Source organism: Ceratotherium simum, chromosome 5, assembly GCF_057802395.1.
Source record: "Ceratotherium simum simum isolate JZ-2026a chromosome 5, ASM5780239v1, whole genome shotgun sequence".
NCBI lineage: Eukaryota > Metazoa > Chordata > Mammalia > Perissodactyla > Rhinocerotidae > Ceratotherium > Ceratotherium simum.
Window position 1 is genome coordinate 46,951,964 of NC_141904.1, and position 17,084 is coordinate 46,969,047.

The following is a 17,084-nucleotide window of genomic DNA, read 5'->3' on the forward strand; positions in this document are numbered from 1 at the left end:
TGCTGAGCCTGCTATCTGAGAACAGTAAGGGGAAATCCAGGAGGAGCAGATTTTTTGCGGGGAGGCATGTTTTCTACTTGGTAGGCTGTACTTCCTAGTAGTATGTTTTGGAAGTTTGCCTTATGAAAAGCAACCCCTCGTCCCCAGAAGGATAACAGAATAAGTTGTGCTGTTCCTCTAAAAGAACCATTCTAGGATTTGTGCATCTGACAGGCGGAGGTGCGTTTATGACCAGATGTGTCTTGCCCCTCTCTAGTGCTGCTCCTTCCCCCGCTCTGTTACAGGAGGGGTTTTCTCCCAGGAGAGGGCGGACACCTATGTCCTGCTCTGGAACCACAGTCCTGGTTTGTCTCTAACGCTAGATGTCCCACACCTCCTCTTCTGTTCCCAGCTCATCTGAGCCTATTCAGACAGCCCAGTCCAGCCACCTTATCCCACACACTCTCCCCCTGCTTCTTGGCTGTACCACTATGTTTAGCAGAACGATTCTTGGTAGAATTCTCCTGGCAGCAAGAGAGGAAGGTAGGGTCCATCAGCACCTGTTAGGTGGCAAGAATGTTAAGGATATGATCTCATTTAATCCTCAGTTGCCCTGTAGACAGGCTTTGCTTTACTGAGGGGAAAACTGAAGCTCAGAGGACACATAGTCAGCAAGTGGCAGAGCCAAGTGTCAGACCTACACCGCCCGGCTAGGGAGCACCCTGAGTCATCCTGTTGTGTGGTGCATTGTGAGCAGGCAGACCTGAGGCCTGGAATGGGCTCATCCTTTACACCCTGGGGAGGAAGGCAGGTAATTGGTGTCTGCCTTTTGGGGAGCCCCTCAACAGATACTCAGAGTTTAGCATTCTGCCCTCATCTCTTGGTGATAAGCTAGAATGTTGAAAATCAGATTGTGTCCAGCCTTAATTGGACGTGGTGCAGGACAATAGAAAGAGCACTGCATGGGGAGTCAGGCTGTGTGCCATGAGTGAGAGAGCTTCTGTATCCTCACCTGGCTAGTAAGGGTTGGGTGAGGTGCTCTCTAGGGTCCTCTCCAGCTTGGCGGTCCCATAACTGCTAGAACAGGCAGCAGCATTTATCTAGCGCTTTCTTTGTATAAAGCAGATACTGTGGAACAGCAGAGTGTAAAGTGGTGGTCTTCAGCCCTGGCTGATCATTAGGACCACCTAGAGATTGGAGTAAAATACAGACTCCAGGGCCTCACCTTGCATTTTTAATAAGCTCCCCAGCTGATTCGGACGCACAGCCAGGGTTAGGAACCTCGACTGTGACCGATGAAGATGGAGAATGTGCAGCATGCATCCTCAGACAGTCTGTAAGGACAACAATTGGAAAATGAAAGAGCAAATCACTGTTTATTTAAAAACACTTAGCTATCGCTTACTGTGTGCTAGACGTACTTCTAAGGGCTTTACAAATACTGACTCATTCAACCTTTATAACAACTCTGTGAGATAGGTGTGATTTTTATCCTCCATGAGCCACAGAGAGGTTAAGTACCACCATGGTCATGCAGCTAACTGGTGAAGACAGGAGTCGAGTCCAGACAGTCTGACTCAGGAGTCTAGCTGGAGCTCTTTGCTGTGTGGCAGTCTATATCTGAAGCAAAGTAGAGAAGAGCTAGTCTGGTTGCTAGACAAATGAGCAGCAGTTACAAAGCCAGGTGGTGATGTAGGCTGGGGGGTCATATTTTAATAAGCAGTAATTATACAAGGCTGCAAGAAAGACGGTTTGCTCAGAAAGCTTAAAGGTGGGAATTAGAGATTTGCACTGGGCGTGAATGAAGTGTGTGAATGAGACGTGCCAGGTATATTTGTTGACTCTTAGTTGAGTTTGGAAGGCCCAGGCTTAGGGCCTGCCTGTCTTCCATAAATAATCACCAGGCTCCTTCTTCATGGCAGACTTCTGCTGGGCTCTGAGGATGAAGGAGTGAATAAAACCGACAGGGTCCAGCCCTCAGGAGTTCACGGTTCAGTTGAGGAGGAGACAGACTCTAAACGAAAACACATGGAAATACACGACTTTTCTTTCTACATGTGACTGCTTCTCCTTTCTTCCTTGGGGCAGCCCAGTTGGCTTTATTCATAACCTCAGGCCAAGGCTTCTCAAATGAGGATAGAAGGATATGTTGCCTTCCACTTAGTAATGGGCTCTAACCTTCCCTGCACACAGGAAGGATAAGCACACATAAGTGCAGTCAACACTTTTTGCTCATGGGCAAAAACTTGTATGGAAGACCTTAGTTTTTATCATACTTAATGTAAAACATGGAGTGTCACATGTTTGAGCATCAGGCGTACATTGGTAATTACATACAGTAGGTAACCACACTAATAAACGTGAACCTGGTAGCAGCTGCACCATCAATGGTCACCATTTTTTACTTGATTGGAGGCTGGGCATATGTTGGCAAAGATGAGGCTAATGCTTGCAGTGCCATAGGAAGCAATTTGGGGCAAAATAAAGGAATTAATTGCTTCTTCAGTGCAGGCCCAACCGGCTGGAGGGCCTATTGGAGTAGATCCACCACAAGCTGAGGACTGAGTGGTGGTACTACAGCCAGGGAACTGTGACCCCACACGCATGGCCCATGTAAGCCATGACAAGGCAGTGCTTACAATTAGGGTGAACACACTGTGAGTGTCAGTGAGCCAGGAGAGCAGCCACACATTCTTATCTTTACATTATAAACCCTCGGTCAGCGTTTCTTAGGAACCAGTGTCCTTTAATTGGGATAATACCTACAGTAAGAAATAATTTTCTGTCTCCCTTAGCTGCTGGAATGTGGTGGAAATTTGTTTGATGCCATCTCCATCGCTGTAAAGGCTGCTCTCTTCAATACAAGGTAAGTCTTCCTGGAAACAGCCCTGTGGGCCTACAGAGAACCTGAGCAAACACTTATAATGAAACACTGAGGATACTCAGAGGTGGAGATAACAAGAGATTTTAGCAGTGAAAATGGTGGTATTTAATGTTAAGCTTCAGAAAGAGATTCCGTAAGTTAAAACTAAATATATGCCTATATTTCTGTATTTATTTTTTGTATTGTTATTTTCATAAGTAAACATGTATCATGTAAATAATATTAGAAAATTACAGGGGCCGGCCCTGTGGCTTAGCGGTTAATTGCGTGCGCTCCGCTGCTGGTGGCCTGGGTTCTGATCCTGGGCGCACACCGACGCACTGCTTCTCCGGCCATGCTGAGGCCGCGTCCCACATACAGCAACTAGAAGGAAGTGCAGCTATGACATACAACTATCTACTGGGGCTTTGGTGGAAAAATAAATAAATAAAAATTATTAAAAAAAGAAAAAATTACGGAGAATCAAAAAGAGTAAAAACCAAGCACAGGTCCACTGTCCAAATACTGTTACTGGAGAGAGCTCCATGGGGGCAGGGGTTTGGTCTGTTTTGTGCTCTGCTATCTCCCTAGCCCCATGAACAGTGCCTGACACATAGTAGGTGCTCACATATTCCTTGATTGGACACACGAATGGTCTCAAAGCAGGGTAGCAACCTGCTCTTTGGTTTACGTTAAGAGCAGGAAATGGCTATGCCACTATGGTTCAGCTTCCGAGACAGGCTTTCCAGGAGGGGACATGGCACTAAGCTTTTTTGGAGTTGACATTTCCTCTGACTGTTGGATTATATGGCCTTTTCCCCTTCTGTGCAACGTGTTCTTTGAGGAAAGTTTGTAGCATTTGAAAATAAATATGTGGGTGGGGGTGTTCATTCCATGAGAGAGCTTACATTATGGTAATGGGGGATCCTGGGGTATTAGAAAATGAGGATTAGAAACTTCTAGGAATATATTCTAAGGAATTAATTGGATAAGGGAGCAAAGATATTATTCTAGGATGTTCATCACAGCTTCTTTGTAATGGTGAGAAATTGGAAACAACTTGAATGTCCCAACATAAGGGATTGAAGTCTACATAGCATATTTGGAGGTTGTTAATATGGAAAACCAGTCACTAAATACAGTTCCCTCATCCTGTTTTTTGTTTGTTTTGTCATATTTTACTTTTGGTAATTCTTATATTTCATATGTCTGGAAATACATATGTATCCCAAAATGGTCATTGTGATTATTTTCCAGGGCTCATGTTATGGGCAATTGAACATTTATCTGTATTTTAGAGTTTTTCTATGGTGAAGTTAAACTACCTGCATAATTTAAAACAAAACAAGCAAAAATAAATAAATTCAGGTCATAAATTGCAGGATGGAACGTTTGCTGAGGATGAAAGCTGTAGAGTCCCTCCCCGGCTGTGCCACTAGACTCCTGGCTGAGACTAGTCAAGGGGCAGGCCTGGTACTCATGGCCACTGCGGGGGCTCGAGTACCAGTTGCTGTCAGCAGCAGCCTGGGCTTGGGCTCTATTGGAGAAGAAGGGAAGTTGCCATCTGTTGTACCTCAGGTCTCAGAAATTACTCCCCATTGGCCAGCTGGTTTCCATGGGCACCAGGGCAAAAAGAGAGTGTAGAACCAGATGAGGCTGTTTGGCTGTGGGAGAGGTGTTGAGCAAACTGTACGGCAGGAGGTAAAACCCAGCTGCTCGGGTTGGGGAGGACACCTGTCATGCGCATAGCCATGTCTCATCCCCAGAACAAGAATAGCCACGCAGCCAGCAAGGAGGGGGGCTTTGCAAGGCATTGGGTCCCCCTGGTATGTGGTGAGACCTTTTGTACAGTTGCAGCCCATTAGAAGGGTGGAGGCCATTCTCTAGACAGTATTCTCTAGCCCTTCTGCCTAACCACGTTGTGGCAGAAGGGCTGGGAAGGTGTGTGTGTGTGTGTGTGTGTGTGTGCGCGTGCGTGTGTGTGCGCGCGCTTATTTTTTAACACACCAAAATTCAAACTGGTTACCTGATTTGTTCCAATAGGAGATTACTTAGTACTTACACCCTGGGGGCCCCTGACATGGAGACTTCAGCTAGGGCAGACCCTAGCAGGACTCCTTGGTCCTGGTGGACCTTCTCTGGCTGAAACTCATCTGCTCTGGACATGGGCTTATGTTGGGACGGCCAGCAGGGCAGAATCATAGGGGGCTTATGTTAGAGGAACAAGGAAAATCACCAACACTGTTTCCATTACAATAGCTGGATGGACCTCATCTTCTTCCTGGCTCCTGCACCCCAGGCTGGAATGAATTGACTTTATGGGTTAAATGTATTTTCCAGCACCCAGCTCAAGAAACAGAACATTGCCAGCCTCCCAGAAGCCCTCCCACCCTTATACCCCCATGCAGTCACTACACTCACTGAGGATAACCACTGTCCTAAAACAATAGATTGGTTTTGTACTTGATATAAGTGGAATCACACCGTGTTTTCTCTTTGTCTGCCTCGTGCACTGAGCATTAAGTTTTAAGACATCTATATTGTGGCCTGTGGTCATAGTTTGCTTTTTGCTGTATGGTGTTCCATTGTGTGAATATGCCACAGTTGATTTATCCATTCTGCTGCTGATGGGCATCTGGGTAGTTTCTAGGTTGGGGCTATTGCAAATAGTGCTGGACATCAACATTTTTGTGTGTGTCTTTTGGTGCACATATTTACCCATTTCTGTTGGACAAGGGTGAAAGTTCTGGGTCATAGGGTATGACTGTGTTTAGTTTTAGTAGATACTGCAGAACAGTTTTCCAATGTGCTTTTACCAAATGATACTCCCACCAGCACTGTATTAAGAGTTCTGGGTTGCTTCACATCTTTGCCAGCTCTTGGATTGTTTTGTCTTTTTAATATTAGCCATTCTGGTGAGTGTGTCTTGGTATCACATTGTAGTTTGTTTTGTTTTTTTTTTATAATTTTATTTTATTTCTTTTTCCCCCAAAGCGCCAGTAGATAGTTGTATGTCATAGCTGCACATCCTTCTAGTTGCTGCATGTGGGACGCGGCCTCAGCATGGCCGGAGAAGCGGTGCGTCGATGTGCACCCGGGATCCGAACCCGGGCCGCCAGTAGCGGAGCGTGCGCACTTAACCGCTAAGCCATGGGGCCGGCCCCACATTGTAGTTTTAATTTGCATTTCCCTGATGAATATTTAAGTTGAGCGTCTTTCTGTGTGTTTATGGGCTACATGAATGGCCTCTTTCACGAAGTCCCTGTTTAAGTCTTTTTGCCCATTTTTCTATTGGGTTGTCTTTCTCTTATGTTTGGTAAGAATTCTTTATGTAATATGTCAGTTTATATATATACACAGACAAACACATTTGCAAATATTTTCTCCACTCTGGATTATCTTTAGTTTCTAAATGATGTCTTTTGACAAACAGAAGTTCATAATCTTTGTATATTTATATATTTTTTTCAACTATAATGTAATTGAATCTATCATTTTTTTCCCTTTCTGGTAAGCACTTTGTGTCCTGTTCCAGAAATCTTTGTCTATTCCGAGGTCATAAAGATGTCCTTAGTTTTTCTTCTAAAGGCTTTATTGTTTTATCTTTGACCTTACATCTGTAGTCCATTTGGTATGGATTTTGTGTATGGTGTGAGTTAGGGATGGAGATTCGTTTTGGATATTTGGTTGACCAAACATCATTTTTTAAAAGATCTCCTTTCCTCCCTGCACTGCAGTGTCGCCTGTGCACATTGACAGGGATTAGGGGGAGTCCAGGCGTAGTGTGACTTCATCTTGTGAGACATGGGGTTCCAACTCCTGTTCTCAATCTCAAGAAAAAGAAGTTATCTTTCTTCCTCTCTGTAAGTGGGAATTTTAATTGTGCTTCGGCTTCCAGGATACCAAGAGTTCGTGTTCTGGAGGATGAAGAGGGGTCGAAGGACATTGAACTGTCCGATGACCCTTATGACTGCATCCGGCTAAGTGTGGAGAATGTCCCCTGTATCGTCACCCTGTGCAAGGTATGAGCTTGTACCTGATGGTCTTCCCTGTGGGTCTCCTTCAATCCCAACCCATTAAGGTTACTTTATAGATTGAGAAGTTATAGTTGCACAAACCATATAGAAGTAGCTTTAACTCAAATACAGTAATTTGGTTAGAAACCACTAGCATGATCAGCTCTTTCTTTTCTTTTTAATTGGAAGATATGATGGAGTCCTGGGAGGGCACGAGTGTGTTCATAGCAATAGTAGCCAGATTTTGTTAAGCTTCTTTCTATGTACCAGGCATTTCACTGAAATTACCTGTATGCATATTTCCTTTAATTCCCTCAACTCTGTGGGGTCTAGGCTGATTGGGTAGTAATAGGGTGTTTGAAAGGTGAACACTGTCCCTTCTGTGGGCCCAATGTCCACATCTATGAAATGAGGGAGTTGGAGCAGGTCCTGGGTGTCTAATATATCAGGTGTGGTTTTTACATTAGCACAGAGCTGATGTGTAACTGGCACTGCCCAAGGCTATGCAAAGAGGCCTGTATTAGCTGAGATTGTTGCTGATTCCATGTAGGATTCCTTGTAGAAAAATAGGACTGAATGGGTCAGGTTTAATTCCACTAAAATCACTTCATGAACCTGGGGTATGGTAAAGCACTGGCACTGACCAAAGCTCCCTGCACTTGACTCATTCTTGAGCATGTCCCTGAGCATGGACCCTCTTGATTCATGTTTGTCATCAGTGAAACATCTGGGTGGCCTCATATGTGAATTTCTCCCTGTGCCCCTCTGTTGGAAACCCTTGGTGGTCTCTGACTTGGACTGTCTCTGAATTATAGTTCTACCCCCCCCCCCCATATTTCCATTTCATGCATCTGTTAGACTGCTCACACAGTGGCCTGTGATAGAGTGTTTGAACATTGCTTCAGATATTTTCCATCTGAGCAGTATCTGAAATAAGATCTTGAATGGGCAATGCAGATTCTTCACTGGTGTAGATGTTCCCTCCAAGAGGCTGTCAAGGCTGGGGATCTGGGATGTGTGTTACTCACGTGTGTGCTCTGCTGCCCTGACTTTGTAGATTGGCTATCGGCACGTGGTGGATGCTACTCTTCAGGAGGAGGCCTGCTCCTTGGCCAGCTTGCTGGTGTCCGTGACCAGTAAGGGAGTCGTGACATGCATGAGGAAAGTGGGGAAGGGCAGCCTGGACCCAGAGAGCGTCTTTGAAATGATGGAGGTGAGGCTCTGCTTCTGAGGCACGTGCTGGGACCTGTCCGGGAATGCTTGCTGCTTCCTGTCCCCTTAGTCACACCGTGGGAATTCTCCCTATCGACACCTCTGAGCCCAGACTTGGAGCTTGGAGAATAGCTGGTGTGAGCTGAATGTCTGCTGACCTAGCCAAGAGTGGTGGTGGGGGGTGTTGTAGGCTGGGAGATAAGGAATCTGCCAGTAAGGGTTGCTTATCCTCTTCCTTTCTGATCCCAAGTTTCCACATTGCTAAATGAGAGTGTTGGGCTGATAATGTAGAGTCACTTGTAACTCCAAAATCCCAAGCTTTTGTGATTTGATAAGGGAATTGAATTCCTGGCTGACTGCTTCCTGTCCCTTGAAGGGAGTGAGCAAAGATGGAGCTGGGGGTCCAAAGGATGGCTGTCTCCGTGTTCTTCATGAGTCTAGAAGTGTTTAAATGGAGATGAATAGGAATGGTGGGAAATCCTCCTGATGGCCTTGGGGTGGATTGCTCCCTTTGGTCTCCTCAGCCCATCTGACAGCACCATTAGTGCACTTTCCAGCTGCTCTGTACTGATTGGTCGACATGTCTGTCTCCTTCACTGGCCTGGAATCCCCTCCGTGGCAGGGACCAGGTCCTGCTCACCTGTGTCTTCCCAAACCTTCCTTCCCCCATGTCCACCTCGACTTTCCAGAAGTCTTTGAGAACTTTGAGACTGACTAATGGATGTCAGGAACAGAGTTAGCTGGACCCAGGTTTTTTGTGTGTTAGATAACCACTATGTCACAACACGTGCCCAGAAGTAATTGCCGAACAGCAAGCAAGGTTGCCATCTACACTCTTCCTTCATTCCTAGCGACAGTGACTTTTCACTGAAGACTCTGAGCACTTGATGTCTATTTTCTCTTTTTGGCATCTTGTTTGAAAGCAAAAATGGGCAGTGTATACAGTGTCAAGGACCCAAGCATGGGCTCTGAAGACATCCTGCTCAGGGTGTAAATCCTGGCTGTGGGCCCCAGTTCCCTCATGTGCGAAGTGGGGATAATAACAGTAGTAGTACCTGCTGCTGAGGGTGTTGTGAGGAGTAAGTGAGGGTGTAGAAGTCGTGTGCATGTCAGGAGTGTCTGATGCATCGTGAGTTCTCAGTAAGTGTCGCTCTTATTCTGTGTGCTCCATTCAGCACTGAGTTCAGGTGTCCAGCTATGCATGGCAACGGGTATTCTTCATGGTTGGTTGGTTAATTGGTTAATATTTATTTATTTATTTATTTATTTATTGTGAGGAAAATCGGCCCTGAGCTAACATCTGCCAATCCTCCTCTTTTTGCTGAGGAAGACTGGCCCTGGGCTAACATCCATGCCCATCTTCCTCCACTTTATATGGGACGCCGCCACAGCATGGCTTGCCAAACAGTGTGTTGGTGCGTGCCCAGGATCCGAACCTGCGAACCCTGGGCTGCCGCAGCGGGGCGCACGCACTTAACTGCTTGTGCCACGGGGTCGGCCCCTGGTTAATCTTTTTTAATAAAGCACTTCAAGTGCTTTGTAAGTTCTACCAAAGGACTCTCTAGACAAGTGGCTCTCAAATCTTGTTTTAAAAGGAACTCTTCCCCACCCACTCACCCCACAGGAGAATTTGATGAGAATTCCAGTATCTAAACAACAAAAACAATAAATAAATAATAGCTAAATTTACTTTGCTTTGCTATGTGTCAAAACCCTGTTTTTAGTGCTTTAAATATATGGTGTCATTTAATCCTCAACAATCCTGTGAGGTAACTATTGTTATCATCCTTATTTTTACAGACAAGGAAATTGAGGCACATAGAGGATAAGTAAGTTGCCTACAGGTCTCATCGCTCATAAATGCTGCTGCTAGGATTCAGACCCAGACTCGGTGCCTCCACAGTCACCCTTCTCAGCCGCTGACCTATTTTAACCTTGTAGACGAGGTTGGTCTGGCTACTGTGGGTGGATGGGAGAACCAGAGCTCTGTCCACTGAGCAGAGCTTCATCCTCCCCTGGGGCTTGGGCATGAGGTCTGCAGACCCTGCTCAGGAGACCATAGCCTTGTGGCCCTGTCTCAGTGTTTGTCTTGCACAGGGGTGCAGCAACCTGGAAATGCCTCTCATGGTGAAGCTTAGAACCTTGGGGTTGTTGTGCAGCTGCCAGCCCCAACCTCTGAAGTCTCTTTCCTGCAAGTCTAGGTTCAGCCCTCTCAACTCCTGGTGTCCTGTCTGTCTCGTCACCTCTTATCCTCTCTCCTCGCCTTCTTTTTTATGAATAATCAGAACCGCCATTTGATTAACTTTGACATTTTTTCTTTCTCTAACGTTATGATTAAAAAAAAAAACTTTAGACCCTAACCCTGACTTTGGATTTCATAGAATTGATCACTTCCCAGCCTTTAGACCGAGATCTTCTTTCATAGGAGTTTTCGGTAGTACTTGGAGTCTCATTCATGTTACAGTTACGGGTCAGGGGAGACGGCATACAGCTCTGGGGAGAATATACCTATAACGGAGGATTGGGGCAGGGGTTTGAGCCTGGGTGTCTTTCTCCCTGATGTTGAGAATGGAACCAGTGGCACGGTTGAATTAAAACTGCCCTAGGAACATGGAAGACTTTGAGATGGAGACTTGTAGTTGGCTCTTTGTATTTTTTTTGTGTGTGTGTGAGGAAGATTAGCCCTAAGCTAACATCTGTTGCCAATCCTCCTCTTTTTGCTGAGGAAGATTGGCCCTGGGCTAACATCCATGCCCCTCTTCCTCTACTTTATATGTTGGACGCCTGCCACAGCATGGCTTGATGAGCGGGGCCTAGGTCCGCACCCAGCATCCGAACCTGTGAACCCCAGGCCGCCAAAGCAGAGCGTGTGAACTTAACCACTGTGACACCGAGCCGGCCCCTCATTGTATTCTTAAAGTGATTCTTGAGCCCAGAGACAGAATAACAGTTTCATAAAGAAAGATTTTTGTATAATAGTGTTTTTTTCAGGGGCCCCCTTGTGTCTGCTGTGTAGGGGCTAATTAGGAAATCTGTGGGTTGTCTGACCTCTTGACATGGCAACATTTCATGCCTTTAGCATCTCTCTGTATGGCAGTAACACCAAAGACCTATCCAGGTATTGACTTTGATCCCATTTGAGCAGTTCTGCTTAGAGATTTGGTGGCAGGTGAATTAGAAACTGCTTGTTAAAACACGTCCTCAGCACTGTCTGTTCCTTCATCAGACAGACTCTGGATTCTCGGTAGTCTTCCTCTGCCTTCTCACTACAGTACAGTGGGACTTGGCTATGACCAAGTTCAGATTTGGTTGACGATTTTGCTGCTTGTTGAAATGGCAGCAGGAATGCGCTAAGCACGAGTGAATGGCCGAGGCAGCCTTTGCTGCTTCCTGCTTGCTGCCTGGAGGTTGGCATCTTTTTTCTTTCTTTTGTTTTTAGTGTGGAGGTTTTTCCAGAATGTAACTATAATGCTATTGGAGCTTGGGGTTTGTGTTTGTATTGATTTGATTAGTTAAATAAAAGTCCTCTGAGGCAGATGGAATGTGTAGTTTGGGAATGGCCAGCTGGCAGAAAGAGAAGCTTTTCCTGGTGAGAGTGTGTGTGCCTCACATGCGGGCGTGTGCTCTCTTCCCTGCAGACTGGCAAGCGCGTGGGCAAGGTGCTGCACACCTCCCTGCAGAGCATTCTACACAAGGAAGAGAGCCTTGGGCCCAAGAGACAGAAAGTCGGATTCCTGGGATGATTTGCACATCAACCCCAACTGCAGAGTGTTTGTTTTTTACTTTTCCTTTTTAGCCGAAGTTTGTATATATTTTTCTTAACTGTTATGAATTTAAGGCAACATTTGTACATGTAAAATTAAAGTCTACTTTCCAGTCTGGTTTGGTATAGCTAGAGTTCTTCAGCTGTAAGTCAAGACACCATTTGGTGACCACTTGGAGAGTCTGGCCCTTGTCTAGTGAATGGCAGCCAAGTCCAGAGCTCTGCTTCCAGGAGAGGGCTCTGGTCATGGGCCTCCGCAGGGAGGCTCATTTATCTCCTGCTGCAGGAGTTCAAAACAACAACAACAGACACACTATAATAAAGACCTACCTAAAAAGGAAAAATAGTTTAAAGGAAATGCTTATGATATGTTTTCTGTGAAAGTTTTTTTCCCCTCTAGCGCTTTCACAATAAGAATCACAAAAAGAAAAGGGTACTTCGCCTTGTGTATTCACGTGCTTCTGGGTGAGGAGAAAGGAGGAGGCATTCTGCCCCAGGGCTTCTACCTGGCTGGTGAGCCTTGCTGAGTCCTGGGGAAGCCCAGTTCTTGCTTCCTGCCTTCCAGGAGATCCAGGCTGGGCTCCCTAGGGTCAGGGGCTTAGCGGCCACTTTGGTCCTTAGCCAACCTTTCTTATCACCCTTGTTTTGCAATTGTTTTGAAATTGTTTGTGTTTTATAATCACTCCCTGGTGTTTCATAAGATTTCCTTGTTTTATCAGCATTAAGAAGGCTGTTGTAGAGATGTTGTCATTTGATTACTCAACCTGCCTTTATACTCTGGGGATAGAAGGGAAGGCCATTCTCAGTGGCCCTGGAAGTCTCTTCCTATAAGCCTGTATTCTGCTCACAGTGCAGTGTGTTGGAATTAAGTCTCTTCATGGGTTGAGGAGTCTTTGTTTTTTCCAGGGGAACTGGAACTCCCCAATCAATCTTAAAGAGCCCTGGGGAAGGAGCTGATTTGTGAAGGAGAATGTTTCAGCTGTGGCATTTGCTCTCTGCATTTCAGTTAGACAAATAGGGTAAAGAGTTAGGAATTTATTACCCAATGGAAAGAACATAATGTGAGCTGAAGCCCTTGCAGACTGGTTCCAGCGGTCCTGGCTTGGGCACCTCCTCCCAGCATGGCCAGGTCCACACCTGTGGAGAGAAGCAGCTCCCTAGACTTGGACTTGAAGCTGCTGCCCTGTTGAGAAAATAGCCTGGGTTTTCATTTTTCCTTTTATGTTTTTCCAGTGATTGTCCCTACAGGTGCCGTGACAGTGTTCCTGATGAGACAGCAGTCAGCCTGTTCCTTCTTTCCTGCTCCTGGTTGACTGCCCGTGATGGGACGTTGACGGTGGGGGTGCAAAGATGCAACTAGAGTTGGAATAAAGTTTAGAAGGCTTTGGTTTTGATAATTAAAGACATGAGATAGATAAGACAGACAGACAGATGAGGCTTTGCCAGGCCATTTGTACAAAAACTATGCAACTGGGTTGGCTGGATAAGCAGTTAGAGTGAAAATGAAGGAGAAAAATAGATGTTAGCTTCTATCTCTACCACCCCATACCTTTTCTTGAAGGCCACCACTACATATAGGTAGTACACATCACAAATGAAACAAAACACCAAATGAGCAAGGTCTCTCCACAGACCTAGGAAGCTCAGAAAACACCAAGTAGGATAAATGCCAAAAAAACTACACTTGGGCATAGCATTATCAAACTGCAGAAAATCAAGGGTAAAGGAAAAGTCCTAAAAGAAGCCAGAGGGAAAAAGTTTTTTACCTTACCTATAGAGGAGCAAAGATAAGAATTGCATCCAGCTTCTCATCAGAAACCATGCAAGCTAGAAGAGAGCGGAGTGAAATATTTAAAGTGTTGGGAGAAAAAACCCACAAAACCTAGAATTTTGTACCCTGCAAAATTATCCTTCAAAAGTGAAGGAGAAATAAAGACTTTTTTCGGACAAACAAAAATGGAGGGAGTTTGTTGCCACTCAACTGCCTCGCAAGAAATGTTAAAAGTTCTTTAGAGAGAAGGAAAATGATATAGGTCAGAATCTACATAAAGAAAGGATCTATATAAAGAAAAGGAAGAGTATTGGAGAAGGAATAAGTGAAGGTAAAATAAAAACTTATTTTTCTTATTCTTAAGTGATCTAACATAACAGTTTGTTCACAATAATGGTAGCAACAATGTATTTGATTATGTATGCTTAGGTATTTCTATATGCTTATGTGTAAGCGAAATGAATGCCATCAATGATACAAGGGCTGAGAGGGAGGAGTTAGGATTATTTCATTACCGTAAGGTATTCACACCGTATGTGAAGTGGTATAGTGTTATATAGTTATTTGAAAGTGGACATGGATTAGTTGTAAATGTATACTGTAAACTCTAGGGCAACCACTAAAAAAAGTAAAAGAAGTATAATTGATATGCTAAGAAAGGAGAGAAAATGGAATCAAAATGTTCAATTAAAACCACAAAAGGCAGAAATAGAGTCGAAGACAAAAATAGAAACAAAGAACAGGACAACAAATAGAAGAGTAACAAATATGCTAGATATTAATCCAGCTATATCAATAATCACTGTATTAGGGTTCTCCAGAGAAACAGAACCAGTAGGATAGGAAGAGATTTATCATAAGGAATTGGCTCACATGATTATGGAGGCTAAGTCCCACTCTGTGCTATCTGCAAGCTGGAGACCTGGGAAGGCTGGTGATGTAATTCAGTCAGCGTCCAAAGGCCTGAGAACCAGGGAGCTGATGGTATAGATTCCAGCCTGGGTCTGAACATCTGAGAACTAGGAGTGCTGAGGACAGGAGTAGACTGATGTCCCAGCTTATGCCGTCAGGCAGGAAGGACCGAATTCTTCCTTCACTTTTTTGTTCTAGTCAGGCCCTCGATAGATTGGATGATGTCCACCCATGTTAGGGAGCGCAGTTGCGTTACTGAGCCCACCAATTCAAATGCTAATTTCGTCTAGAAACACCCTCACAGACACAGAAATAATGTTTAGCCAAATACCTGGGCACCCTGTGATCCAATCAAGTTGACACATAAAATTAACTATCACATTTGCTTTGAACATCAGTGGTCTAAATGCACCAATTAAAAGACAGAGATTGTCAGAGTGGATCAAAAGACTCACCTATATGTTGTCTATAAGAAACTCACTTTAAATATAAGACATATAGATTAAAGTAAATGGAGGGAGAAAGATAAGCCATGGTAAGATTAATCAAAAGAAAGCTGGAATAGTGATATTAATTTCAGACAGAGCAGACTTCAGAGCAAGGAAAGTTATCAGGAATCAAGAGGAGCATTACATAATAATAAAGGAGTGAGTTCTCCAGGAAGACATAACGGTTATAATGTGTATGTGCCTAACATCAGAGCATCAAAATACAGGAGGTAAAAACTGATAGAACTGCAAGGAGAAATACAAGAATCCACTATCACAGTTGGAGACTTTAACACCCCTCTATCAGAAATGGACAGATCAAGCAGGCAGAAAATCAGTAAAGACATACTTAGACTCAACAACACCATCAATCAACTGGATATAATGGACATCTATAGACTGTTTCATCCCTCAACAGCTGAATACACATTCTTTTCAAGCTCACATGGAACATTCACCAAGATAGACCACATTCTGGGCCAAAGAACACACCTTAACAAATTTAAAAGAATAGAAATCATACAGTGGTCTGCTCTCAGACCACAATGCAATTAAACTAGAAATCAGTTACAGAAAGATAGCTGGAAAATCTTGAAATACTTGAAACAACACACCTCGAAATAACACATAGGTCAAAGAAATCTCAAGCGAAATTTAAAAATATTTTGAACTAAATTAAAATGAAAACTTATCAAAATTTGTGGGATGTAGCAAAAGCAGTGCTTAGAAGGAAATTTACAGCATTGAATGCATATATTGGAAAAGAAGAAAGATCTAAAATCAATTATCTAAGTTTCCACCTCAGGAAACTAGAAAAAGAAGCAAATTAAATCCAAAGTAAGCAGAAGAAAAGAAATAATCAATGAAATTGAAAACAGGAAATCAATAGAGAAAACTGATGAAACCAAAAGCTGGTTCTTTGAAAAATTCCAGAGAAGGGAGAGATCTTCAGAAGTGAGAAGTCTGGGCTGGTCCAGTGGCGTAACGGTTAAGTGCGGGCGCTCTGCTGCGGCAGCCCGGGGTTTGCGGGTTCAGATCCCGGGCGTGCACCCACGCACCGCTTGTCAAGCCATGCTGTGGTGGCGTCCCATATAAAGTAGAGGAAGATTGGCATGGCCCAGGGCCAGTTTTCCTCAACAAAAAGAGGCGGACTGGCAACAGATGTTAGCTCAGGGCTAATCTTCCTCACCAAAAAAAAAAAAAAAAGAAGAAGAAGAAGTGAGAAGTCTGTCACCAGCCATTTTCTTCCCGGGGGGCATTTGCAGATTCTGGACATGGGCCAAGGATTAGACTTGGTGCACATAGAGGGATTCTATAGGGGAAAAAGAAAAAACAGCAAAACTTCTGGTGAGCTTGTATAGGGCTAGTGTGATAATTTGGAAACTTCATGATCCCTAAATGCACAGCTGGGTTTATATTTGTCAAATTCTAAGGCTATATGGGGGCCAGAGAAATCTACCTCTCTCTGATGTAAAGTAGATTGAAATCTCATGAGCATCCTATAGAGTTAATCAGATTTTCTATTTTTTCTCGTGTGAGCTATTATAGCTAAAGACAAGGTAAGCACAAAACTGGGCTGAGTATGCCCAGTTTATTCTTCCCAGATTTACAAATCAGGTGATTTACTGTCTCGCCCCTGGAGTGGAAGGAATAAAGGGAGTGGACAGAGGCCAGTGAGCCCTGAGGGCCGTGTGTCTTCTCAGACCTGTTCTCCTCCTTCCTACACCTTTGCAGATTGCCCAGCTGCCTCACACTTGGGATTTCTGTGTGCTTATTGCAAGAATCCCATTGTTGGGGCCGGCCCGGTGGCACAAGCGGTTAAGTGTGCGCGCTCTGCTGCAGCGGCCCGGGGTTCGCCGGTTTGGATCCCGGGCATGCACCGACGTACCGCTTATTAAGCCATGCTGTGGTGGCGTCCCATATAAAGTAGAGGAAGTATGGGCATGGGTGTTAGCTCAGGGCGAGTCTTCCTCAGCAAAAAGAGGAGGATTGGCATCAGATGTTAGCTCAGGGCTGAACTTCCTCACCAAAAAAAGAAAAAGAAGAATCCCATTGTTTAGGCAGGGTAGAGATTATTGCC

At 44.6% G+C, this 17,084-nt stretch overlaps 1 protein-coding gene across 2 annotated transcripts in view; it reads left to right on the plus strand.

Moving 5' to 3' along the window:
- The window catches only part of EXOSC7 (exosome component 7), a 34,601-nt gene extending 22,650 nt beyond the window's left edge, over positions 1–11,951 (plus strand). For both annotated transcript variants that reach the window (XM_004419594.3, XM_087430844.1), the window contains 4 exons: positions 2,775–2,845; positions 6,741–6,864; positions 7,916–8,071; positions 11,709–11,951. In XM_004419594.3, coding sequence (XP_004419651.1) covers positions 2,775–2,845; positions 6,741–6,864; positions 7,916–8,071; positions 11,709–11,813 — 456 coding nt within the window. In that variant the 3' untranslated portion in view covers positions 11,814–11,951. The remainder of the gene's footprint in view (positions 1–2,774; positions 2,846–6,740; positions 6,865–7,915; positions 8,072–11,708) is intronic.
- Positions 11,952–17,084: the final 5,133 nt, after the last annotated feature.